The sequence below is a fragment of the Phaseolus vulgaris genome, chromosome 9, assembly GCF_000499845.2.
Source record: "Phaseolus vulgaris cultivar G19833 chromosome 9, P. vulgaris v2.0, whole genome shotgun sequence".
Lineage (NCBI taxonomy): Eukaryota > Viridiplantae > Streptophyta > Magnoliopsida > Fabales > Fabaceae > Phaseolus > Phaseolus vulgaris.
In genome coordinates, this window is record NC_023751.2 from 7,722,485 (window position 1) to 7,750,322 (window position 27,838).

The following is a 27,838-nucleotide window of genomic DNA, read 5'->3' on the forward strand; positions in this document are numbered from 1 at the left end:
AGGAAGTGGGAGAAGTGACATAAAGATACCTTGAACCACTAAACTACAGTAGAGAGATCCTGAGGAAAGTGCGCGGGCAATGAAAGAAGCCTAAGCGAGTAACCGCCATGACCAAACGGAGCGTTGAAAAGAATTCTCCCTTTGCTTTCGTTTTACATTTACCAGAGAGCCAAGCCACGTCACAGTTTCGCTGTTATAAATGGTTTCATCCTCTCCTGCACCCGCGCCACACCCGATCACTCCCCCCACTTTCTTTCTCTCACTAACCCCAGCCAACCCAACCCAACTCGCCTTGGATCACCGAGAATCTCACGGATCGGATCTGAGCAATCAACTATAAAGCATCACTCAGCAACGCTTCCGATCACGACGCTCTCAACCACCAAACCCCTCATCACTCCCTTTTCCGCCTCTAGGGTTCTTCACTTCTCACTTCTTCCTTTTCTCCCTTCTTCTTATCGCCTCCTCTCCGATGGAATCTCGCGACAGAACCGCCATCGTGTTTCTGCTCGCCGAATTCCGAGAGTTCGATTGAAATCAAGCCGTTTTCCTCGAACCACTCCTTCCCCCTTCCAGAATGGCGGCTTCTCCTGTCAATTTCCTCTTCGGATTCTTGCTACTCTCGATTACATTGTGGCTCCTCTTCATGTAAGTTCTTCAATTCTTTTTCTCTCGAATTTAGTGCACTCGCCAATTTCAGTTTCGTATGTTCGCTTGCTGATGTATTACTTGGAGTAGAGAAAAACGTGTTTTAAACTACTTGCCCGACACTTGAAATGGTTGCTGATGATTTAGAAGGCCTGTTTGCCTGTTGAAAGTGTTGTTGTATCTATTGTTCGGAGTATTTACTGAAGACAGTTGGTGTAGTAAGAGGCTACGCAACTGGTTAGGTGTATAGTCAAAGGGGGAAAGTGCTTTAGTATTACTAGTACATCACTCTTTTTCGATGGTTATGAAGGATTTAAGTAATCTGGTAACCAAGTTTTGGAGAAATGTAGGGCACATAGTATTTTCTTTGTCTAAGGGGAGGAAGTTACTACTGCCTTTGGAAATTTTGAACAATTATATGGACACGGTGAAAGTAGAATATATGATTTGACATTGAAATTTTGAGATTTTTGTTATCAATATATCTCATTAGGTTCAATGAAGAGCAAGCTGTTGGACTAACAGACAATTACTTTTGGAAACTAGGATGTTTGGGAAGTAATGAAAAATATACTTAATGAATTTATCTTAAGAGTGTCAAGAAATGACTCCTTTGGTCCTTTAATTCTTCTGGATCTCTCGCCTGCATGTCTGTTTACCCCACTGTTTGGAACCTATCTAGTAAAATTGTTGTTCTAAATGTAGCCTTGTTTTCAAAGGTCAAAGTTCCCTCCAAAGTAAAATTTTTATTTGGACTTGTAGTTTTTAATCGCATTGAAAAAAACTCTGAAGCTGGTTTGCTGGACAGACTTTGCATCCCATTTGAATGGTCAACACTGAGAATAGAGATGATTAGCATTAAGAAATAGTTACCTACTAAATCATAGAATTATAAGAACATATAGCACAAACAGTACGAGAAGTGCTTTTGACCTTGCTATGATATCACTCTAAATAACTTAGCAAATTCGGACAACTTAATGAAAAGGGGAATTGCAGTGCTCAAGGATTCCACTTCTGTGGAGTTTGGAGAGAATTATGTCTTTAACATAACCTTGTTAGCGGAGAGGTTGTTTCTGTAGCTAGATGGATCACACAATGCCTTCAACTTTCTTAAAGATCAAAGTTTTAGTGATATTATTTACCATGGGATCTCTTCTGACCAATTCCTCTAGTGTCCCTTTTCATCTCCCTCACCTCCTTTTAACCAGATTAAAAACCATACAATTTACTCTTCTCATTGGTACTTTCAGGGGGCATTCTTTTTATCTGAACCACCTTAATTGGTTTTGTATCATCTTTTCCTCAATCAGCACACTAATTTCTTATTTATGCAATCTTTTTGCATCACGTCTATTTTTGTATGACCACACATCCATTTTAACATCCTTATTTTGCCACTTTGTCCTTTTTTTTCTTGTTGCCTCTATTCACTTCCATCGAGTACAGCCAGATAAATAACACAGTGGTAAAACTTGCTATCAAGTTTGATAGGTATTTTGCACAGATAACTTCCTATGCCTTTCTCCATTTTAGCCACCCCTCGTAATCCTATTTCTGACATTCTCATTAATTCCCCTCATCTTTTGTAGTTTTGCCCCCATATCTTTCAACTCAGAAACCTTTGGTATTACCCTCCCCCATTTTTACTTTCACATCAGATTCATCTTGTCTCTTGCTTAAACTACAATGCATATATTTTGCCATATTCTCACGACTAAAACCCTTTGATTCCAAAGTCTATATTCAAAGTTGAGAGTTAAGTGCTTTCCTTGATTCCTCAACCAAAATTATATCATTCACAAAAAGCAAGCAATTATACTTAAAATTGAAGTAAAAGAACCAAAATCCTTAGTTTTCATTCAGCTTTCATTGTGCAGTTTATGTTTTAAAAAACATCCTATTTTTGATAGCTTTAGAAAAAAAACAATGATGCTTTATTTGAATGTAAACATGTCTATTATTATTTTTGGGAGTGTCTATTGCCATTAGTTTTGATCTAAAATATTATTGTTTTGTTCCTCCTTGTTCGTCACACAAATAGTTAGACAAATTATATATAGTTAACTGAATTGGAGTGGCGGTAAGCTCTCATATTCTTATATGATGACGATCTAGACAAATTGAAATGTGATCACATGTTTATATTTTTTGGTGTGTGGCGGTGTTGACTATCCTGCTGTTCTGCCGTTGAGGTAAGACAACTCAATAGGGGTGATGATCCCTGTGGAGATGTCATGGAGGAATACCCAAACTCTTATGATCAAATTATATCACATTGACTTTTTTTTGGCCAAGTTGCCATCAATTTTTTGCTTTATCCCTAGTGCAATTGATGATTACATACTATTGTGTTTTAAGATTGAGTATTGTGTTGCCTGTACTTTTGTATTCTCTTCTACAAATAATTATTTGGAGACTTTGAACCACCACGTTCATGTATTTTTGTTACAGATTTGCCTCTGGGTTGGTGGCTTGGATTTTGAGCCGAATTTTGGGAGCATCTGTTGGATTTCGTGTTGGTGGATGGAAATGTTTAAGGGACGTGGTAGTGAAGTTTAAAAAGGTTTGTCTTTGCCTTTACTCACTGCCTTATTTGGTTTTTGGAATTTTGAAGGGCATTGGGGGACTGGGGGGATATTTGACTACAGTTCTAGAGAGTAGAGAGAGTAAAATGTAGTCTGTGCTTGGAATTTGTTATGATTATTTCGATTATCAGATCCTTGTTTATTGTGATATAATCTGTTGATTTTTAATATGTACAGGGTGCTGTTGAATCTGTTTCTGTTGGTGAAATTAAACTCAGCTTACGCCAGTCCCTTGTTAAACTTGGTGTGGGTTTCATGTCTCGGGATCCCAAGCTACAAGTGTTAATATGTGACCTAGAAGTTGTTTTGAGGCCTCCAGACAAAACCCCTGGGAAGAAGAAAACTAGGAAATCCCGTGCTTCAGGCAGGGGGAAGTGGATGATTGTGGGAAATATTGCAAGATATTTGTCAGTTTGTGTGACTGATCTGGTTCTGAAGGTGTTCATCTTCATAAAATTGTATTGTTCTGCTTGTATGGTGAAACACGTGCTGAATTTTAATTTCATAAACTTTGTAGTAGTAGTACATGCAAAGCACATAATATATTTAAAAATAGACCATAAAATGTAATGATTATTATATTTATAAATAAAATAAGTTTCAGACTGTCTAATTTCAGGTTTAAACTTGACTTTTGTTGTTTCCATTTGAATCTTATTATAACCTTTTTGTTCACTGGGAATCTCTGTTGAACATTGCAGACTCCAAAATCTACTGTTGAGATCAAGGAATTGAATCTAGATATATCTAAAGATGGTGGATCAAAGTCAAATTTATTAGTTAGACTGCATATATTACCTATTTTTGTTCACATTGGTGAGCCACGGGTCAGCTGTGACCTTAATTTAAGTGTTGGAGGATGTAGTTCTTCTGGCCAGGCATCCATTACGGCTATAGAAAGGTCTTCAGCTCCTTTTTTCTGCGAAATGTTCTTTGTCTCGTGTGAATTTGATCATGATAGGTATATCTCTTCTCTATTCATTTTTGGAATATTAATCTTGTTGTCTGAATGTTGGTTGGGCAGGTAGTAGTTGTTTGTTAGATGATCTATAAGCTGTCTGGCATGTAATCCGTATAGTTGGAACACAATAGGTGTTTTAAAGTGATAAGGAGATTTTAATATATGTTGAAACTTAGTTATGCTCTAAAATAACAGAACAAGACATTTAGGATGTGTTTTGCCCCTTATTTTAAAAGATGTTTAAAAGTTAAAGCTCAAAACAAGAATTTTAAAAATGAAGCAGAAGCGGGGCTTGGGGAGGCTACAACTCCTGAAAATGCAAGAAGATATGCAAAATAACATGCCTATCTGATTGTGCAAAGTTAGGCACCAAGGCTCAACTGAAAAGTAAGTCAATAATGTGATGGAAAGGAGGTGAAAGCCCCTCAGAAACTGAAGTGATGTCATAGTAAAAATGACCAGATGACTATGCAACAAACATAGGGTGGGTGAAGGGACGCATGGTAGACGGGGTGGGTGGCAGTAAGGTGAGGCAAGGGGTTGTTGTTGTTGGAATCATCCTTGGGGAGAGCTGGAGAAAGAAGTGCAGCAAGGTTCTGATGGTAGTGTAGGCCTTGCATCACTGCGTTTCATTGTTCATTGTATAACCGGTCCCAAAACAGTAATGAGAAGCTTTGTTGTAGCTTTATTCTAAAGTCCTATTACCTGACCTTTTTTTAGAAAACTGTTTTTCCCTTTTATTCTCTAAAAACTAAGCTGCCTAACTTTTTAAGGGATTTCCAGAAAAAAATCTGTGGCAGTTTCTCTTAAGGAGAACAGTAGCCCAGAAAAAACTGGGCCAAACACAACCTTAATTTGACAAATATTGCAGGGTAGAAATCATATATCAAAATGCCAAGTCATGTGTCAATTTTTTGGTTTGTTTCAAAGCTTTGTTGGCGTTCCATCTGTATATAAAAAATTTCTTAAATATTGGTTTTATCAAATGGAACTTCCTTCTTTATATATATATATATATATATATATATATATTTGTATCTGCTCATATGTGGAGGGGATTCTTCTACATCTAGTGCTTGGTTTGCTGTGTCAAGTTATTCACTAAACTTGTTCTTTGTACCTTGTACTGTCTTATTAGTCTAAGATTAAGTTGGATTCTGCCCTTATTTTTTTGATTTGTTGTTTCTTTCGTCATATAAATTCTACAATTAGTTTTGTCTTTCTTCTTTTTTGACACAGGGAAGTGGGTATAGTTATTAAGAGTATGGACATTTCTAGTGGAGAGGTCAACGTGAATTTGAATGAAGAGTTGCTTTTGAAGGGAAAGAGTTCATCAGAGTTCTCTTCTGGATCTGACAGTAAAGTAGTGTCACATGCTGATTCTGTGAGTGCAAAAGGGCCATCAAAGAAGATGCAAACACTTGTGGCTTTCTCCAAGTACAGCTCTATGTTTCCTGAAAAGGTTTTTAATTTAACCTACTTCTTGTCTGTTTCTAACCATCACTTTTATATATTACTGAGGGAGAAATAGAAGACAAATGCAAGGGATAAGTAATCCGCACAAACAAACAACTAAGCACTGCAAAGCATATATAAAAAACTGGAAGTACATCAATACAATAACTAGTTTAAACAATTTTCTACATTGCCATTCGTTTTCATTTTCTAAGAGAAATCATTTGTCTTGGCGGGACATCAAAAGTTTGCTACTATCTTTAGGATATGTATCACTTTGTGTATATTGCTTGTATCTATTTCTTGTATCTCTTCTTTCTTAGGACATGTATCACATTTACCAGTAATGTATGGCCTAATTAAAGTATGTAATTTAAGTCTGTTTTTTACGGTTAAGCAAGGTCCAAACCCAACTTTTAATACGGTATCAAAGATTATCTTAGTAATTGTTGTTGGGCCCTTTTGACCACTCAATTTTATTGGATTATCCACAGATTTAGTCACAAAAACTTCACACTTAAGATGTAGTCTTTGACATGAGGAGTGTGTATTTGAGATTTTACATTGACTAAAAATATGACCAAATTAAAGTGTGTAAGTGTGCAATCCTTATCTTATAAGGTAGTTTGTAAAGTTGAGTTAGACCTAAATTTTAATATGATGAAATTTGTCTTTTAGTTTCTCTTGATGTTCCCTAGAAACAAAAATCTCTTAGGTGATGTTCCCTTGACAGTTTTGATATTTTGTTATTCTCTGAAAAAATATTTGCGAAACCTCTTTTCTCTTTAAGAACAAGTTGCGGCCAGAAAATGTACTAGAGAATCTTTAAAACCAATAAAAGTAATGTATTTCTGATAATATTGAAATAATTGGCAGCTTTTCTCAAATCTGTAGGTTTAACCCTTAGGCTTTTCAATTTTCTTTCTATCATTTGCCTTCTTATTCTTGATTTCTTTAGAGCGTATTCATCTAGAACATTTTGCCTAGACATTGTTTTATTTCTCTGTTTCTCTAATATGGTCCACTGACGTACAGGCCTGGAAGCTAGTTTAGCACTTTCAGGACTAGTATCTGCTGTTTTTTTTGATAAATAATTTCTTGTCGTGTCTAGGAGATCAATAGAACAGATAAAGTTTTGTACTTCTGTCTTTCTCTTCTCTAATGTTTTCTTGTCTTGTGAACTAAAAAATGTATTGGTGGCAACTTTATTCCGTATGACCTTTTAGTGCATTGATTTTCCTTAGTTCAATGTAGTTGAATTTCCCCACCCCCATCAAACTATCATTGTTGTCTAATGGTTTCCTATTTATCCTTTTTATTTGTTATGTGTTAGTGTGTTACTAATGCTGAATGTTGTATGTTTTTCTTGTGTTGTGGAGAATATTGGTCTACCTAATCAGAAGGATGTATTATATGATCAGTTATTGTTTTTGGTTGATTGTGTGGTGTAATGATGCGTCTTTGTGCAGCTTTCCCCAACTTTATGCTCTTAAATGTGGTGCTTTGGTTATGGGTTTCCTTGCTGTGGATAGTTCTAGTTTTTCAGGCAACTTTCATTTTTTTTCAGAAATATGAAGGGTAGAGAAACTGCATAAGTTATGATCTTGTTGCTTCAAAGTCTTGATTCTGTTACTGTTTATGGCTTGCTGGACACTAGAATTTGGCTTTTGGGCAAAATGTGGTTCCTTCACTTGTAAGTTTCTCTGCGTATGTGTTCCAGTGTTTGTGTTCTTGGTGAATTTTGGCTTCCTTTGAGTACATTTTCTTCAGAAATCTGGGTCCCATTGAAATTGAAAGTGTTTATACACTTTATAATGTTTAAATTGATGACCAATTTTGCTTATATTTGCTGGTTTGATCTATTAAAAGTAGTTTTGAAAATGGCTTTAATTTTTTTTTAATTGTTTTAATGTCAACTGTGTAAGTATATTTTTATTGATAGGTCAGCTTCAACCTTCCAAAGCTGGATGTGAGTTTTGTGCATCGTGAACATGATCTTTTCATTGAAAACAACATCATGGGCATCCAATTGAAAAGCACCAAATCACGATCTACAGAGGATCTTGGGGAGAGTACACGCCTTGATTTCCAACTGGAGTTTAGTGAAATTCATGTATGGAGTCTGTTGATTTTGGCAAAGCTCGTGATATGATTCTTATTTTTCACTGTTTTGTTTCTTGCTGACAAGTTTTCTTTTGCTTGTTTTTAAAGCTTCTGAGAGAAGCAGGTTCTTCCATCCTGGAGATATTGAAGGTGGATTTGACCTCTTTTGTATATATCCCAGTACAGGTAAGTGGTTTGCAGTCCATGTACTTTAGCTTTTGCATCTTTGTAAAACTGTACTTTGGTTTGCTCCACCTGGTAAAATGTACTCAAATTGAATAATAAAAAAAAGATTTGTAAACTTACACATACACATATGTGTGTTTGCAAGGAATTTATTGCAAAGCTAACTGGCTGTTGGGAAGTCTTGCCATATTTACTTCAAGAGATTTCATGATGCAATGTCTAGTTGTATGCTTGAGATTATCGTGCAAACAAATACATCTTGTTAAATTTTTTGCTTTAAGTTATGTATAAGTGGCCAGATGTGAATGTCTGATAATAAGATGGAGAAATTGCTGATACATACTTGGACTCTTAGAAAACTCGCCTATGCTTTACAGAAAAGTGTTACCTCTTTTTTCTATACGAAAGACAAATAAATTAGCACTGGACTTTATGAATTATGATTGTGGTATGACATACTTTGTCGTACTTGTACTAATAATTAGGTAAAGTACTGGTGTCATTAGTAGGACCCTAAATCCGCAGACAATTGCCCTAACATTCTCCTAGAAGGACTTGAAAAATAAATATATAAATAAATTGTTTTTTAGAAGTGAAGAAAAGAATGTAGTTGCCTAAAAGGAAACAAAATTTTCAAGAAAACAGGCAACGGAATTTTTCTGGGTATATTAAAAACTGTAATTTTATCTGTGGTCACCCCTCCCACTCTCCCTCTGTTTTTAAATTGTGATTTTGTTTTTATTTGCACATGGAGTTTTGAATATTTCTTTTTTTATTTGCTGCGGCAACTTATTGTTATCATTATTGGGGATGCTTCCTCTGCATCAGCCAATATCACCTGTTAGAGCTGAAACTGATATCAAGTTAGGAGGTACTCAATGCAACATCATAATGAGCAGGTTAAAGCCTTGGTTGTTTCTCAACTCGTCTAAGAAGAAAAGGATGGTACTTCGAGAAGAAACATCTGTTGTTGCAAAGCCTCAATCCACTGATGGCAAGACAATCATGTGGACATGCAATGTCTCTGCTCCTGAGATGACAATAGTGCTTTTCGATATGGCTGGTTCTCCAGTTTATCATGTAAGTAGCATGACTATATACACTTTCATTATTATAAAATATTATTTAGTGTTAAAATGTTGAAGCATTTCTAGAAACTGTTTCCAGTAGACGTAGAAGTTGTTAGAGATGTAGAGAGTTAAAGTATCTGGTAGCACAATGCTAATCAGACTGAGGTCAGGTATAGCTATGAAACCTTGCTTTCAGCTATTTGTTTTGACTGTTTTTGTTGAATGGTGTCTAGGTTATGATGTATACTGTTATGAAATAGAAAACAAAGACATTAGACTGAATTCACGTGTTTGAATGCACAATGGTGTGTTTTATACAGGCTTATTTCATTAATTATACATAAATAGAGAATGTTATATTTTCTCTAGATCAGATATCACATGGATATAAACAGCTATAGGTACAATGAATAAGGAATATATATTATTCTGATGTTCAGCAAATACATTGGTATGGTTTTTTTTTTGGAATTTAAATTCCTTTCTACTAAGTCGTTATTGATTATACCTCTAGTGTTGGTAATTGTTTTTTCGGCAGTTGTTATGCTTATGCCCCCCAAGTTTATTTAAACACTTATGTTGACGTCTGTATTAATGCTTTCCAAATTTAGGGTTGCTCACAATCATCGCATTTGTTCGCAAACAACATTTCGAATATGGGGACTACAGTACACACTGAACTTGGAGAGTTAAATCTCCACTTAGCTGATGAATATCAAGAATGCATGAAAGAGAGTGTTTTTGGTGTGGAATCAAATTCTGGCTCCATTATGCACATTGCGAAGGTTAATTTGGATTGGGGGAAAAAGGATGTGGAATCATCGGAAGGAGATGGTCCTAGGTGTAGACTAGGTTTATCAGTTGATGTGACTGGCATGACAGTATGTCTAACTTTCAAGCGTGTAAAATCGCTTGTGTCAACAGCCATATCTTTTCAAGCTCTATTGAAAAGCTTATCTACTTCAAAGAAAAAATCGTCTCATAGTCAGGGCCGGTCAACAAAATCTTCTGGTAAAGGAACTCAGTTTTTGAAATTCAATCTTGAAAGGTGTTCAGTATATGTATGGGGTGAGACAGGTTTGGAAACTACAGTTGTTCCAGATCCCAAGAGAGTTAATTATGGTTCACAAGGGGGTAGAGTTATGATAAATGTGTCGGCGGATGGTACCCCACGCAATGCAAATATTTTCTCCACTATCTCCAATGAAAACCAGAAGCTGAAGTACTCTGTCTCTCTTGAAATATTTCAATTTAGTTTGTGTGTGAACAAAGAGAAACAGTCCACACAGATGGAACTTGAGAGGGCCAGATCTTCCTATCAGGAATATATGGAGGAAAATAGGCCACTGACAAATGTGGCGTTGTTTGATATGCAAAATGCTAAATTTGTGCAGCGTTCAGGTGGTCTCAAAGACATTTCTGTCTGTTCACTTTTCAGTGCTACAGATATTACTGTTAGGTGGGAGCCCGATGTACATCTTTCACTAATTGAACTTGTTTTCCAGCTGAAGCTACTTGTACACAATAGCAAGCTTCAGGAGCATGGTAATGAACATAAGGAAGATGTGTCTCATGTGCAAGATGCTAATTGGAAAAAAGAAGCTGCCATTGGATCAGGGTACCTTGAAAAGCAGAAGAAGAAAGAATCTATTTTTGCTGTTGATGTAGAAACATTAAGTATTTCGGCTGACCTAGGAGATGGGGTTGATGCCATGGTTCAGGTGCAGTCAATTTTCTCTGAGAATGCTCGTATAGGAGTACTCCTTGAAGGACTTACGCTTAGTTTTAATGGATGTAGAGTTTTCAAGAGTAGTAGGATGCAAATTTCCCGAATTCCTAGTGTTTCTGCAAATGCATCTGATATAAAAGGACATGTTGTCACAACATGGGATTTTGTAGTCCAAGGTCTTGATTTTCACATTAACATGCCATACAGATTGCAATTGCGTGCCATTGATGATGTCATTGAGGATATGCTGCGAGGTTTGAAGCTCATAATTGCTGCCAAGAAAAAATTGATGTTTCCTGTAAAGAAAGAGATCTCTACAGTTAAGAAACCTAGTTCAGTACAATTTGGATGCATAAAATTTTGCGTACGCAAGCTAACTGCTGATATTGAAGAGGAACCAATCCAGGGATGGTTTGATGAACACTATCAACTTCTGAAGAAGGAAGCTGCTGAGTTGGCTATCCGGTTGAACTTTCTGGATGAATTTATATCAAAGGCAAAACAAGGTTCCAAATCAACTGACACCGTTAGTTCTTCTCAAGAAAGAAAAATTTCTTTTAATAATGTTGAGGTTAATGTAAAAGATTCTTCTGCTATTGAATCCATGAGGGAAGAAATTTATAAACAATCATTTCGATCATATTACCAGGCATGCCAGAATCTTGTATTGTCTGAAGGGTCTGGTGCTTGTGTTGGAGATTTTCAATCAGGTTTCAGACCTAGTACTTCAAGGACATCTCTTCTTTCAATATCTGCTTTAGATTTAGATGTAAGCTTGAAAAAAATTGATGGTGGAGATGTTGGGATGATTGAGGTTCTGAAGAAGCTTGATCCTGTCTGTCTTGAAAATGATATACCATTTTCCCGACTTTATGGGTCAAATATTCTTTTAAATACAGGTTCTCTTGTAGTTCAGCTTCGGAATTACGCATTTCCTCTTTTCTCTGGAAGTTCGGGTAAATGTGAAGGCCATCTTATATTGGCACAGCAGGTGAGTTTAAGAAATCTTATTGTCTACCATCCTTCTAAATACACAATTTTATTTCCCATGTTTATGTTAATTGCATGTTCTGGTTATTCTTTGGTTAATAAAGTCCTGTTAATGTACAGAAGGGATGTATAAGTAGTTAATTGAATGTGGAATGCATGTTTCCTGTTACACAAGCATGGCAGAACATGTTTGTTTCCTCGAACTTAACACATGACCTTATTGTAATTGTATTCTCCAGACTTGTACTCGTAGATATTATTGTGGTTATTCTTTGCTTTCATGTATTTCAATTATAATTTTAAAATGTTCTCAGTTTATGTTTCCTGTTACTCAAACTGAATTCTTTCACCCTTTTTTGGGAGGATTATTGTCATGCTATACTAAACATGATAGTATTTCCATTTCGTTGTCATTTGTTTCAACTAGGCAACTAGCTTTCAGCCTCAAATATATCAAGATGTTTATGTTGGGAGATGGAGAAAAGTTCGTATGCTTCGATCAGCTAGTGGTACTACTCCACCCTTGAAGACATATTCGGATTTGCCCATACATTTCCAGAAAGGTGAGGTATCATTTGGGGTAGGTTATGAACCAGCTTTTGCTGACGTAAGTTATGCTTTCACCGTAGCACTTCGGAGGGCTAATCTAAGTTTAAGGAATCCTGGTCCACTTATTCTGCCACCAAAAAAGGAGCGGAGTTTGCCATGGTGGGATGACATGAGAAATTACATGCATGGAAGAATATCCTTAATGTTTTCTGAATCAAAATGGAATATTTTAGCAAGTACAGATCCTTATGAAAAGGTTGACAAACTTCAAATTGTGACCAACTCTATGGAAATGCACCAGTCTGATGGTCGTGTTTTTGTTTCTGCCAAAGATTTTAAGATTTTGTTGAGTAGTTTGGAGAGTTTGGCGAACAGACGAGGTATCAAAATTCCATCAGGTGTCTCAGGTGCATTTCTGGAAGCTCCTGTCTTTACTCTTGAAGTTACAATGGACTGGGATTGTGAATCTGGAGATTCCATGAATCATTATTTATTTGCACTTCCAGTTGAGGGCAAACCTCGTGATAAAGTATTTGATCCCTTCAGATCCACTTCACTTTCCCTTCGGTGGAACTTCTCTCTTAGACCTTTTCCTCCTCCATCACAAAAAGAATCCTCATCTTCCATTACTAGAGATATTGAGGGAGATGCATTTGATAATTTTCAGATATCCCAGAATGTTTCACCTGTGTCCCCAACATTTAACTTTGGAGCTCATGATCTTGCATGGATTCTAAAGTTCTGGAGTTTGAATTACATTCCTCCACATAAGCTGCGCAGCTTCTCTCGTTGGCCTCGTTTTGGTATTCCAAGAATTACCAGGTCTGGCAATCTTTCACTAGATAAAGTGATGACTGAATTTATGCTCCGTCTAGATGCCACACCAGCCTGTATAAAGAACATGCCTCTAGATGATGATGATCCAGCAAGAGGACTCACCTTTGCAATGACAAAACTGAAATATGAACTATGTTACAGTAGGGGCAAGCAAAAGTATACTTTTGAAAGCAAGCGTGACATTCTTGATCTTGTTTACCAAGGTCTTGATCTTCATATGCTAAAGGCTTTTGTAAACAAAGAAGAACGTGCTACTGTTGCCAAAGTAGTTAACATGATACTGAAAAGTTCACAATCTCTATCCATGGACAAAGTTCCCAGTGAAAAGGGTTACATGACAGAGAAAAATCATGATGATGGATTTCTTTTATCCTCTGATTACTTCACCATCAGAAGACAATCTCCAAAGGCTGATCCTGCTAGGTTATTAGCATGGCAAGAAGCAGGAAGAAGAAGTATCGAGATGACATATTTACGGCCTGGGTATGAGAATGGGAGTGAAACGGATGATCATTTGCGATCTGACCTAAGTGATGATGATGGTAACAATGTGGTAGTAGCTGATGATTGTCAGAGTGTGTTTGTGTATGGTCTGAAGCTTTTGTGGACTATTGGAAACAGAGATGCTGTTTGGGCTTGGGTTGGTGGTCTGTCCAAAGCATTTGAACCAGCCAAGCCTTCTCCTTCCCAGCAGTATGCACAGAGAAAATTAATTGAGGAAAACAAACAGCGTGGTGGTTCTGATTTCCATCAGGACGATGTTTCTAAGGGCCCTCCAACTGGTAAAATTTCTAAGTCTTCTTTACAGAATGTTAGTAATCCTGGACCACTCACATCTTCACCAAATTCGGTTAAAGTGGACAACTTGCCATCTGGTATGCCCGTTTTCTTTTGATAATTTTTGTTAACTGCTATCAATTTGGACATTCAAAATAGATCACAGTCTAGATAAACATAAATGATAAATATGTAGTTAAAATATAGCATCTGCCACAATAGACAACATCGTTTCTTGCATGGTTATTGTTAAACATTAAGTATTTTTTTACAGAGTTTAATTATTTTACTCATTTTGGTGTATTGCCAGTAAAAAAGGAGAACATGGATGATTTGGATGGGACTAGACATTTCATGGTGAATGTTATTGAGCCACAGTTTAATCTTCACTCAGAGGATGCAAATGTGAGTATAAAACAGCAGATTTTTTCTTTTGATTTTCTGTTGTTTCACTTTCAATTGTTTTTCTAATTATGCTTTTTATGGTGCCTTTTCATTTTATGTTCTTGTAAGTTTGAGATAAACAAGTTTAAGAGGAAAATGATAAGCAGTTTGAGATAAGGAAGAAGGAATTATAGGAGCTTTGCCAATACAACACACCTTACAAAAAGAAGCGGCTTCCTTATTAAAAAAGGAAGATTACATTACTGAAAAAGGAGTTTAATGACATTGGCATTAGGATGACCTAGCTTAGTATGCCAAACAGATTGAATACTTGAGAGCTATTATAATTATTGGTTGCAGAATTAACGGAAATGGAAGATTTAGCATGTGAGGTGTAGGTGGAAGGAGAAGCTTGAATTCACAGATTAGGAAAAGCATGAAGACCATCAGGTCGAAGACGTCCTTGAACCAACACTTAATTAGTGACTTGAGATTTAACAAAACAGGGAGTAGCATGAGATTCAAAGTAAATGGAATTGTTCTTAACAAATTTACTAAGACTAATAAGATTTTTATTGATAACATGAAGTAAATGATGAAGTACTGAAGAAATGTTAGGATTATTTGGATCAGAAAAATAGGAAGATCTTGAGGATTGAATTGGCAAACCTTGATTATTACCAATGCGAATTTGTTCAGGATCTTCATAAGGAACATTTTGATGAATATCTTGACTATCTCCAGTAACATGGAAGGAAGCATCAAAATCAGGGAACCAATTGGAATTGAAATTCTGAACGTTGGGAGTAGGTATCAAATTTGCTTCATTGTTGGTTAGCAAAGCAGTAGGTGGATGATCTAACATTTGTGAAGGAAGACAATAGCTAACTGGCTGGAAGATATATAAGAGCTGGAGACAAGTGTTGTTGGTGTTGAGGGAACAAATGAAAATCCCCCTGAAAATGCTGATTTAAATTTCCTTAGAATTCAAGTAAAAATTGCTTTTAATGGGAGGTTGATTATGGTAGTCAAAATCAACATCTTACTCCAGATCCAAAAGAGAAATATGAATCGTAAATCGGGAGATCGTAATACGGATAATAAGATCCTTCAAATTTTATGAAAATTTATATACACACAAAATCATCGTACCTCAAAATTAATAATTGTGAACTTCATAATATATAAAAGAGTACATAATTAGGTGTAAATTGACTGCAGTCAACCATTGCCACTTTTGCTACATGAAGTAGCTTTGCACCAATCTGTGTTGAAATTAATCAGCTGTGATTCTGTGAATCCAGTCATAGTGCCGTGGTGGAACTTGGAACTTGGAAGAGAAGGAGTCGAGTGTAATGGAAACAGTGGTAGTTGGCTTAAAAAAATACCAATTAGGCTTTATTTAATTGGGCCTACGTGGCATGACTCATGCCTCCCATCCCAATCCAATAGTTATAAACCTTAAAAAGAAAGGATCTTGGGCACCGCGAGAGAGGAGTGTCCTCCGAGAGGAGAGGCACTGCAAGTACCACGAGGCCGCTAGAAGCGCCACCATGTTGCTGCAACGCCATGAGAAGTGCCGCCCGTGAGAGCACTGTCACAAAGCGCCGCTGCAAGGTATAGAAAGAGGGTGCGAGAACCGTGGGTGTGAGGAAGCTGCCGCTAGAACCGTGGGTGTGAGGAAGCTGCCGCTAGAACCACTTAGAAAGGTGATTTGAAACATCGCAAGACTCGCCGTTCACACGCTAGTTGCAATTTGCAATGTCAATCCAATGCGATCCGCTGGAAAAGTGATCGGAGATGGTGATGGGGAAGAAGATCGTAGACTTGTATGATCTTACGACCTGGATTTCAATTTTGACTACCATTAACGGATGGTAGCATAGGGAAGCAATATGTCCATACTTGACATTGAATATTAGCAAAGCGACCTCCACGGCTATGACCAGAGCTGCGACCACCATAGAATGAAGAGGAACCACAAAAACTAGTGACATGAGCCCCTGCATCTTGATTTTGCACATTTTGAGTCATTGCACAGCAGTTTCTTCACCATTCTGAGAAACTAAATTAAGCATTGGTTCTCGTGGCAGATTATGAGAAGCAGAACCAAGAACAACTTTCCTGAGATATGGTTTGGCTAAATTGTCTGTCTATCCTATATTTCTTCTGTGCCTTTTCATGATTGAGAGTATTTCTTATTTGTCTTTGCTTTGCTACATTTTTTTATTAAAATAATGATATCTATTAATAAGTTGTATGTCAGTAAGGTGTACAGTATTCACTGTAGTCTTTGTAGTAGGTGACTTCCTACATTGTCACTGAATCTCAGTTTTTAGGCTATTCTGCACCAGTCATCTTCCTCAATACTCTTCTCAATCTTGACTCTAAATATTTATTCTTCTCTTATTCTCATGAATAATAATTGTCTTCATATTCTCTGAATATGCCAAATCTATTACTAACGAAAGTTAGTGGCAGTACAACTATACTCCAATAGATTGTTACTTGTTTTACCTCATTGGTACTTCTTTAATTTAATTTTATTATTCTTTTACTGATACTGTAGACATCACTCATTCTTTTTAAAATATCAAATTTTTTTCAAGCAGGGTAGATTTTTGCTCGCTGCAGTAAGAGGCCAAGTTTTAGCTCGGTCATTTCATTCAGTCCTTCATGTTGGTTATGAGATAATTGAGCAAGCACTTGTAACGAAAGATGTTCCTATTAATGAATACCAACCTGAAATGACATGGAAAAGAATGGAATTCTCTGTTATGTTGGAGCATGTGCAGGCTCATGTTGCACCAACAGATGTTGATCCAGGGGCTGGATTGCAGTGGCTTCCGAAAATTCTCAGAAGCTCTCCAAAGGTCATGCGTACAGGTGCTCTTCTTGAAAGAGTTTTTATGCCTTGTAGTATGTACTTTCGGTATACAAGGCACAAGGGGGGAACTCCAGAGCTGAAGGTTAGTTCTTATAGACTTAGTATCTGTGAAAATGTACACATGTAACATTTCCGTTAGTAAATACAGGTGTTATGTCATTTGTCATGGATGTGGTCAATCCTCTTTATTTTTTTTAAACTACTGCAGGTGAAGCCCCTGAAGGAGCTAACATTTAATTCTCATGATATAGAGGCAACAATGACATCGCGTCAGTTTCAAGTCATGCTGGATGTATTGACCAATCTTCTATTTGCACGACTGCCAAAGTAAGGACAAAGTTACTGTGCTTGCACTCATTCTATTACACTTCTATCTATTTACCTACTCCAAACACAAATGTATTTTGTGATTCACTCTTTATTGATAGACATGGTTATATGTTTATTGATGCCGCAATAGTTATCTTTTAAATTCACTTGTCATTAAATTGTTTAAATCAATCTTTTGCTTATCATTTCAATTTATATATTATAGTTAGTTGACTTATGTGAGAATTATTAAAGATGTGATCTCTTCTTTCCTGTTAAGAAATTTAACAAAGTTCTTGATGTTGTGATATATAATGACTTGTTCAAACTAAATTAGAGTGTACAATGCAGGCCTCGAAAAAGTAGCTTATCCTTTCGTACTGAAGATGACGAGGATGTTGAAGAGGAAGCAGATGAGGTGGTTCCTGATGGTGTTGAGGAGGTGGAGCTTGCTAAAATAAACCTTGAGAAAAAAGAGAGGGAACAAAGGTTGCTTCTTGATGATATTCGAAAATTGTCTCTTTGGTGTGATGCTTCTGGGGATCCACATCAAGAAAAGGAAAGTGACTTATGGATGATATCTGGTGGAAGATCTTTGCTGGTAAGAAATGAATCTTTTTAACAATCTTTTAATTGATGTGACTAGATAATTTTATTTGCAGTATAGAAGCTTGTTCCTAAATATTCTGGTCGTGTTGGTGACAGAAAAAGAAGTGGATGTTTGGCTGTTAAGAAATTAAAGATTGTTGGGAGGAGAGTTACTTAGCGTTCTTTTTATATCCATATATATGTATATGTATGTATTGTGTATATATGTATGTATGTATATTACTAATAAAAAGAACAAATCTGGAGTAGGTATTACATGAAAGATCAACTTGCGAATATTTTAAAGTCACGTTTTTAAAGTGACTATGTAGTCTAGTTTGTTCATGTATGGCTATATACTCACGATTTTCTCCTCTGAAATTCTTTTTTATATTTAAAATGAAAATAGGATTGCTAAAGCATCACTATACAACCTATATCAATCATCTGTAATATTCTTGATAACATATAAAAGAAAAGAAATATAAAAATGGGGGGTCCATACTAAACCATTTAGGAAAACCAAAAATTGTGGAAGCAGACATCTATCTCTATAATAATCACAAGAAATATAGGGGAATTCCCTCCCACCAAATAATATCAACACCTCTAATAGCATAGTTAGCCAAACTATCAACACATATATTGTTTTTAATTAGGAAGTGAGTTTAAAAACGTAACTCTCTCACAGAACCGACTGAACCGACTCTGTAAGATGAGGATTGTCCCACCTGTATATTGTAAATTGACCTAGTCGATGTGAGATCTCCAACACTCCCCCTCACAGTGAGGCATATCGTGTGTGAGACTAGATATTTGTGAATGGTCCAACAATGACCCAATAGTGAGTGACATGATAAGCCCAACAAACCTTGCTAAGATAGACTCTGATACCATATTCAAAAGTGAGATTTTAAGCCTAAATCATCTTTACAAAACTAACTTTGTAGGTGAGAATATGCAATGTGCAATGTGCAATCTCCAACACCTTTAACCAAACCTATAACATTTTCCCATCTGTTTCTTAATCTCCAAGTAAAAAAATAATAGAAAGAATAATTTTTTGTTTTCTATTTGGCATTTGAGGAATGCTAAACTTTCACAGGTAAATTCATTCTACTATTATGGTTGAGATAAGTTTTGACATGCGTAGATTATTATTTTATATGCATATTTCAGTATATGACAAATCACATGTACATAGCTAATCAACAATAGTTGACACTGGCAGGTCCAGGGACTGAAGAGAGAACTTGTAATTGCTCAAAAATCTAGAAAGGCTGCATCCGCCTCATTAAGGATGGCTTTTCAAAAGGCTGCCCAACTACGACTAACAGAGAAGGAGAAGAACAAAAGTCCTTCCTATGCTATGCGCATATCTTTGCAAATTAATAAAGTTGTTTGGAGCATGCTTGTTGATGGTAAATCCTTTGCTGAAGCTGAGATTAATGACATGGTAAGAATTATTTTCTGAACCGGTTCTGTCTTCTCTCTATGTTTCCTTCCAAAGTTTAGTGAAGTCAAGTTAAATTTGCTTCTCACAAAGTACCCAATGCTTTCTCAATATCAGTTCTTCTATGTATCATGTTTTTCTTAGTGTGTTAATATTTTTATTAATTAAATACATTCTAAATCTAAAGTTTCTTGCTTCGAAGTGTGTTTTATTTAGGTGATTTTAGAGAAATAATTACTTTTTATGTCAGCTTCCCGAGAGAGCTTTTATAAAAGGTGATTGTTTCTAGTGAAAGAAAAGATATTCCAAACATTGGCTAAGACAATTTTACCTAGACTAGATGATATAGAAGGCATTCTTACATGATTAATGCCTACCTTAGTAAGCCATTGATTTTATCCCTAACTGCTATGGGTAACAAAGGAAAAATCACATTAGTCTTTTATATAGTTTGGTTGTTGTTTCCTATTCTTGCTCCTTTGCCCGAGAATGGTGGTTCCTTTCTAGCAATTTGTTTTGTATCTATCTTTATTCATTTCTTTTTGGTCACAATTTGGTTGATTAAACTGACTCTGTTTCATGTTGCCAAATACTTAGATATATGACTTTGACCGGGATTACAAGGATGTCGGCATTGCCCGGTTTACAACAAAATATTTTGTTGTCAGAAATTGCCTGCCTAATGTCAAGTCTGATATGCTTTTGTCAGCATGGAATCCTCCATCTGAATGGGGAAAGTATGTAATTTTTATTGGAGTTTCTCTTAATTCCTTGGTGCTTATGTAATATATTAAGCAATAAACTATTGTAAAAAATTAACTTTTTGTAGATTTTTAAATTTACTTATTATGAGTTCAACATAATCATAATAAAATACATAAGTAATAACAGTCTGCACATTTATCTCTGTTCTAAAATAAAAATCAAAGTGGTTCAAACTGGTTTTTCACATCAGTTCTTACCCAATTTGTGCTGGTTCTTATGGATTTTTTTCTCACCAATTTTCTGCAACTCTGAACCAGTGATCTGACAAATTTTAGTGCAATGTCTGGTTTTAATAGCTATGCTTTGTCTGAATCATTGAGATAGATTGTTTCAATTTAGATTGAGGTTCTGATTCAATTCCATCATTGTCTCTCTCTTTCTTCACCCATATGTTGTGCTTTTAATCATGATATAGTTTTTACATGTCTGCAAATAAAACAAGTCAGGAGTGTTCTTTCATTTGGCATTTTGATGGAGGAAAATGGGTGTTTAAAAGCTTTATGATTCTTATATCTAAGTTGTATGTTTTGTCCAAATACTTTCCGAGAGAATAGCCCTCTGTTGTCATGAATTGCACGAGCCATTTCGTAGTTAGATGTACTGTTAGACAGAGTTATGTAGGGTGGATCTGCCTAAAGCAGGGAAAAATGTCCTGTACTCTTGGACAATTTGTTTATTTGTAGTTACTCTATTGCAGTTTTCAAAATGTTAGGAGCAGTATAGTGTTATATAATAAGATAAGTGATAACAATTCAGGAAGGTTTCCAAAGTTGTGACTATCTAGTCCATTGAATATGAAAACATGTGAGTTATTTAGTGTCTTTTGGCTTGGGATTTCCTACCATTCTCATAGAGCATATACAATAACTTTATCAATTCAAACCCTTAAAGAGGGAAAATTCTGCCTCTTTATATTTGCTATATATGTTTGACTCTGAAGTAGTTCATTTGGCTGATGTCTCTCTGATATGTTTATATTAAAATTTTCTTATATCCATTTTTAAAGGCTAGGAATTGCATATTAAATCTTGCTGTATTTGTTGCAAGTACTGTATTGCATGACCAACTTTGTGAAATTTCTTTTCAGAAAGGTGATGCTTCGTGTGGATGCAAGGCAGGGAGCTCCGAAGGATGGAAATTCTCCCCTTGAACTTTTTGAGGTAATAATTTCCTATATGTTTTTGGGATCCGTAAAGTTGGAAAATCAAGCAGCGAAATGGACTCCATTCTTAATCAATTTTTTTTTCTTGCTATTTCATTGCTGGTCTCATTGGTTAAAATTGAAACCACTTGTCATGCTTATCTCAAGTTATATCTGAAGATAATGTAATACTGCCAAGTCAGTATCAGAATGTTTTTTCACTGATGGGGCATTAGTATGAGGATGAATTTTTTATATGGCATAAATGGCTGGTTATCTCATATCAGCTAAGGTCTTTCCTGTGATGCACCTTTCTTTGAATAAACTACTGCAATGCGAACTTCATATTTAACAGCAATTGCAGTGACATTAATGTACATATCAAGGTCTAAAGAAATTTTAATCTGCATTTTGTGTTTCTAAGAATCAAGAAATTTTAAATCTGCATTTTGTGTTTCTAAGAATCTGAAACTAAATGTGCTATTATTTTTGAAAGGTTTGTTTGGAATGTCTGAATTGGTTCAGCTTGTTTCTTATATGAACTTACTTTTCTATATAGGTGGAGATTTATCCCCTTAAGATTCATTTAACAGAGACAATGTACAGAATGATGTGGGAATATTTCTTCCCAGAAGAAGAACAAGATTCACAACGTCGACAGGTTATTTTAGGATACTAATTTCACATAATTTATCTTCAAAAGCCAAGGCTAAGTTAGCAGAAAAAACTGAAAGTTAAAATAATCTGTAAAGTTAAAATAGTAGTTATTTTTACAGGAGGTTTGGAAGGTTTCAACCACTGCTGGAGCAAGACGTGTAAAGAAAGGTTCATCACTTCTTGAAGCTTCTGCTTCAACCAGTCATTCAACAAAAGAGTCTGAGGCCGCATCCAAGTCTGGCATATCTGCAATGCTATTTCCCACAACAAGTCAACCTTCAGTCCATGGTGACTTAGTTCAAGTGAGTATTTGATTAATTGTCTAAGACATGGTTCTCAGGTCAGATTATTATTAATAATATCAGCAGATGCTAACATTGATCTCCATTGATGGAGAGCCAAGAAAATAGTTTACTCTTTTCCTTTGTTTTCCCAATTTATTTATGAAACCTGCTAAAAATGCCAGACTCTTTCCTCAAGGAATTTATGAAACCTGCTTGTAGGCATCAAAAACACAAAATGTCAAAGCAAACTCTGGTGGTACTGGTACAAACCCCGAGTTGAGAAGGACATCATCTTTTGACAGAACTTGGGAAGAGACTGTGGCAGAATCTGTAGCTAACGAGCTTGTGTTACAAAGCTTCTCTTTGAAAAATGGTCAATATGGTCCTACCGAGCAACAAGATGAAGCAGCAAAGAATAAATCAAAAGATTCAAAAGGTGTGAAAGGTGGTCGTTCATCTCATGAAGAAAAAAAGGTGGCCAAGTCTCATGAAGAGAAGAGATCTAGGCCACGAAAGATGATGGAGTTTCACAACATTAAAATCAGCCAGGTTGATCATTTTGGTCCTTTTGGTTAAATAGTTGTCTATCATCACTTCTGGTGCAGAAATTCAAATTGAACCTAAAATTCATGGATTATTTCTTACAGGTTGAGTTATTGGTTACATATGAAGGTCAGCGATTTGTTGTAAATGATCTGAAATTATTGATGGATCAATTTCATCGAACTGAGTTTACTGGAACTTGGCGACGATTATTCTCACGAGTTAAGAAGCACATCATCTGGGGAGTTTTGAAGTCTGTAACTGGAATGCAGGTAATGAATGACTTACAGTATTCTTTCTCCTTTCATTTTGTTCATACTCATACACAAACCTATCCTTTTCCTTTTTACACCCATCTGCTGTTATTACCTACCACTTGAAATTTATGTGGTCACTGTAACTTGACAGAATAGGAACTTGAGTGAAATTGTTATTTTTCTGGTTTCCTTTAAAATGGTCTTTTAACAGTTAAGAAACATACACTTTATTAATAACAAAGGCCTATTTCGTGGCATCTTTAGCTGTTGTACTAAATATTTTCAATGTGTTTCTTTATATGATTATGTAGGGTAGGAAATTTAAAGACAAAGGCCAGAGTCAACTCACTGGTGCTGGTGTTCCTGAAATTGATCTTAACTTTAGTGACAATGAAGTCCAAACAGGAAAATCTGATCAATATCCACCATCTTGGCCTAAGCGTCCAAGTGATGGTGCAGGTGATGGATTTGTAACATCCATTAGAGGACTGTTCAATACTCAACGTCGCAAGGCAAAGGCATTTGTGCTTCGAACTATGAGGGGAGAAGCTGATAATGATTTTCAAGGTGATTGGAGCGAGAGTGATATGGATTTTTCCCCATTTGCACGGCAGCTCACGATCACAAGAGCCAAAGAACTTATTAGGAGGCACACTAAGAAGTTCCGTTCGAGAGGACAGAAAGGTTTGTTTTTCAATTTCATGATGTTAATTTTATTTTTTGTATGTGCTGTATTGATTTGTTTCGTGGACAACTTTTTATTTTTTGGATTTCATTTAGAAGAATATATAATTTGAAGAAACGAGAAAGTATGCGTATGGAAAAGATCTTATTATTAAAAGTATTAGAAATCCCCTACAAAGAGAAAAAGAAAAAGAAAGCAAACAAATTAGGGGTGTTCACGGATTGGCTTAGGTAGGATTTGGGCAAACCCATTACCGAACTCAAGAAAAAATATCGGGTTGGGTTGGGTTTCTGCATTTTTTATGTTAAACCCAACCCAACCCACTCTTGAGTGGACTGGATTGAGTTGGGTCAATTGGGTTATAAGATTTTAAAAACTTTCTTTTCTTTTGTTAAAAATTGTAATTTTCAAGTATAAACCTAATAAAAAAATATAACACAATCTTTACAAAAATTAATTTGAAGCTTCAAGTAAGTCCTAAACAAGCTTTTCCAAACTAATTCAAGACATAAAAAGAAAAATATAACACAATTTATCTATAACATAAGTATAAAAATGGGTCTCGGTTTGGGTCTCGGGTCATCCATACTAAATCCATCACCCCACTAGTATAAGAGTGAGTTAGTTTGGGTTGGGTTAGGTTTGACCCAATCATAAATGAACCTAATCGATTAGATCGGGTTAGGTCATCGGCTAATTCGACCCAATGAATACCCCAACTAAAATGGCTAAGGAAAGGATGCACCAAAGGGGTCTGTCTACATATAAATAATTTAAATTCTCTGTTGACAAAACTATCGTAAAAAGCACCGATGCGAAGCCATAAACACAACCCAAACCCAAGTAAATTTGCTTTACAATTTAAAGAATATCCAAGAACATAATTTTGTACTCTAGTCAAAACCATTTTTTAATTGATCTTTGGTTATTTGATTTGAAGTCAAGCACCCAACAATACAAGGCCTATACCCAAAACCCAGACAGATGACTGTCTTCCAAAACTTTTTGCATAAGCGAGGAGAAATTGCTCCACTGTGATTGAAAATACCATGTGTCATCAAGAATCCCTTCACATAACCATTTAAATTAGCTGATTACAGGGTAAAATAAACACGCTACTGTTGCTGAACTTGGCCTGTACATAACACCTTGGAAGAAAGAAACCCGAGGTCTAAAAATCCATCTGAAATAATTGTTAGTTATTGAGTACAGATATCCAAACAGAATGCTTGTTTTGTAGGGAGTTTTAATTTTTCCAAATGCAGTTTGTTTAGGAGGAGGAACTGTGATGATTAGAAAATTGAGTGGGTTCTTATAAAGAAGTATGCTAAAATATTCAAGGTCCTAATTCTCCTTTAAACAAAACTTAGGTGCACAGCATGGGAAATTTTGGTTATGTTCTCCAGTCAAAATTGAAGTTTCATCTCATTAACCTGCAACAGCATTCTCTATTGCATGGATTATTAGAATGAAACCCCAGTTTGATTAAGGAACAACAACCAAAGCATTTATGGTACTGCACCTAAATTTCACAGTCCTTTCTCAGTTGTTAACAAAGACTAGTAGAATTTAAGTTTTATGAACTATGCTTTGGTCTTTTAAGGTGGTATGTGTTAGGGGATTGCTGTAATTTTCTTTGGATAATTCAATGCTCTTTTCTAAACATGGTTCACAAGCTTGTAAAACCTGTGATGCCTCTGTGCTGTGATCCTAATGTGCAAGTTTAGACTCCTCTTTTTTATTCTTTTGCCTCCTCTCTCTGGATCAATTCCTATTTGTTGTTAATATATCGACTAGAGATTAGAACATTTCATTGTATTGCAAACCTCACATCATGAGCCGGTTTTATGGGGTTGAGTTAGGCTTAAAACCTACTTCTTAACATAGTATCAGAACCATTTTCGAGCCTATCCTAGCGAGTGTTTGTTGGGCTTATCAGGCCACTCGCTATCGGGCCGTTATCGGACCACCCATAACATATATCTCCACGCACGAGTTAGTAGCCTCGGCGTGAGGGGGTGTGTTGTTAATATATCGACTAGAGATTAGGACATTTCATTGTATATAAGTGGATGCAAACCTCACATCATGAGCCGGTTTTATGGGGTTGAGTTAGGCTTAAAGTCCACTTCGTAATACTATCCTTAGGTTCTTCTAACTCCATTCGTTTTTCTATTACTGTTGGATATCATTGCTAAGTCATGGTAGTCGCTAGTGATAATTTTTCATATGAATAGAATAAAAAATAATATGAATTACACTTATATGTATCCTAAACTGCTTTCCTCCCCTTCCATTGGGTTGGTATTTGTCTTCAACAAAAATATCCTGACTAAAAGAGTTAGAATGTAGTTGACAAAAATAATGAATGATTTTTTGGTTTTCTAAAATTACAAATATTTTGATAAAGCTAAAATATGAGATAGATAGAAGGAATACTTTAGTTGATTGAATACCCATACTTTCAAGATTATTCTGGCCTTTGGAACCTAACATTTACAACAAACTCAAATTATCTATCTCTCAAGACTGCGGATGAGTCAAGGTTTGAAAATTTGCTATTCAAAGTTGTGTTGGGTATTTGACTTCCTGTTCTTTATTTTCTGCTTATCGCTACCTGTCATTTTGATTACTTGAGGAATGAAATTTGACTCTCTTCCAGGCTCATCTTCACAACAAAGAGAATCACTACCATCATCACCACGAGAGACAACTCCATTTGACAGTGATTCTTCAAGTGGATCCTCACCCTATGAAGATTTTCATGAATAGAAATGTTGTCATCTAAAGGATTTCCTACTTGTCAGCTGAGCGTGACGCTCACTTCTTAAGTACTCAGTATACAAGAGCGTGAGAGAGGATCTCTGTATTAAGAAGAACTTCGGGTGAAAACTAGACATCTTGTGCAGAGGGGCTATTGGAATGGAAAGTGAACTTCGGACGCGATATACTTCATGGTTGGTGTAGATTGCTGTTGTGTATTTTCTGTGGCAACCCAAATCATCGGTGAAAAAGAGCCTTGCTTTCATCTCGCATCTAAAATTTCCTATGCAACACCAATCACACGTCTAACATTTCTATTCTTGTCCACAGCTTCAGTCACCGGTGAGGATCCTTTTGTTCATCTCTTGCGTCGTTTTCGGGTTGTATATTCCTGTAGCTTCTGTTCAATGTGCAATGTTTGGCTTCTTAATTTATTAGCAAATAGGAGCCTAGAGGTTGACATGATTATGTACATACATTTGATTATATTTTGAAAAATAGAATAAAAGCAGTATCTTCCTTCACACACATTTAGAATTCAAAGGAATAAGGCCTGTGTAGGATGATATTTAACTAATTGATCAAACCGATACAATGAAGGCATGAACTTTCTGCACTCCGTTAATCTTTTGGGTCACGTTCTATTTATTTGTAAAACAAATTCTGAAAAACTCATTTCAAAAAGAGTGATAAGTTACTACTCAAGAAACATTCTGAGGCGCTTTATATGTTGTTTTCTCATAAATTAATTATGAATAATAACTCTCAGTTTCATTTCGCACGTTGCGCTTCTCCAACAATCCAGATATGATAATCTAAAAACAATCAACATATAAACGAGGACGAGCCATGACATTGTAGCTTGACCCAAACGGAGCCACAGCTTCTGTTTTTAATGGCAACGAAAAAGAGAAATGGATAAAGAATCGTCGATTACAATCTTGATTTTGTTGGAGATTTGTGAATAATTTAAGATCAATTCACCGTAAAGAAAAGGATGCTCTTGCGATTTTGACTTGCCAATTGTGACCTTCGTTTTTTTTAAAAAAAAAAAAATATGTTTGAAAAGATGCCGCAGACAGAAAAGTTGGAAGGGAAGAGCATTTTCAAGCATCAAAATGACCGTTAAGGTTGATATATAATTTATGGGCGTGGAATTGTACAACGACGTTGACCAGATATACGCATCAATATTCATTCGTTCAAGCAAAGCAATGTTGGTCCCAACC

The 27,838-nt window shown here is 36.0% G+C and overlaps 1 protein-coding gene across 6 annotated transcripts; it reads left to right on the forward strand.

Annotated features, from left to right (window-relative positions):
* Positions 1-27,133, forward strand: LOC137820790 (protein SABRE). 6 transcript variants are annotated; one of them, XM_068625038.1, is made up of 23 exons: positions 1-648; positions 3,103-3,214; positions 3,414-3,674; positions 3,938-4,197; positions 5,437-5,659; positions 7,600-7,765; positions 7,864-7,941; positions 8,770-9,021; positions 9,623-11,731; positions 12,158-13,991; positions 14,204-14,298; positions 16,890-17,246; positions 17,373-17,491; positions 17,825-18,074; positions 19,293-19,517; positions 20,112-20,251; positions 21,367-21,439; positions 21,980-22,081; positions 22,197-22,379; positions 22,581-22,910; positions 23,009-23,176; positions 23,473-23,845; positions 26,509-27,133. In XM_068625038.1, exons 6-23 carry the CDS (start codon positions 7,670-7,672, stop codon positions 26,616-26,618), a joined length of 6,894 nt encoding a protein of 2,297 aa, XP_068481139.1. In that variant the 5' UTR covers positions 1-648; positions 3,103-3,214; positions 3,414-3,674; positions 3,938-4,197; positions 5,437-5,659; positions 7,600-7,669; the 3' UTR covers positions 26,619-27,133. The 6 variants fall into 6 exon arrangements, with proteins under 6 accessions (XP_068481139.1, XP_068481136.1, XP_068481137.1 ...); XM_068625035.1 differs by having other exon boundaries at positions 22-648; positions 7,595-7,765; XM_068625036.1 differs by having other exon boundaries at positions 305-648; positions 3,414-3,694; positions 7,595-7,765.
* Positions 27,134-27,838: the final 705 nt, after the last annotated feature.

Excerpts from the sequence above, each read along its gene's own strand:
- LOC137820790 (XM_068625035.1), top strand. The coding sequence starts at position 578 with ATGGCGGCTTCTCCTGTCAATTTCCTCTTCGGATTCTTGCTACTCTCG. Across the intron at positions 7,942-8,769 it reads TTGTATATATCCCAGTACAG|CCAATATCACCTGTTAGAGC; the intron begins GTAAGTGGTTTG and ends CCTCTGCATCAG. Across the intron at positions 23,846-26,508 it reads CCGTTCGAGAGGACAGAAAG|GCTCATCTTCACAACAAAGA; the intron begins GTTTGTTTTTCA and ends ACTCTCTTCCAG.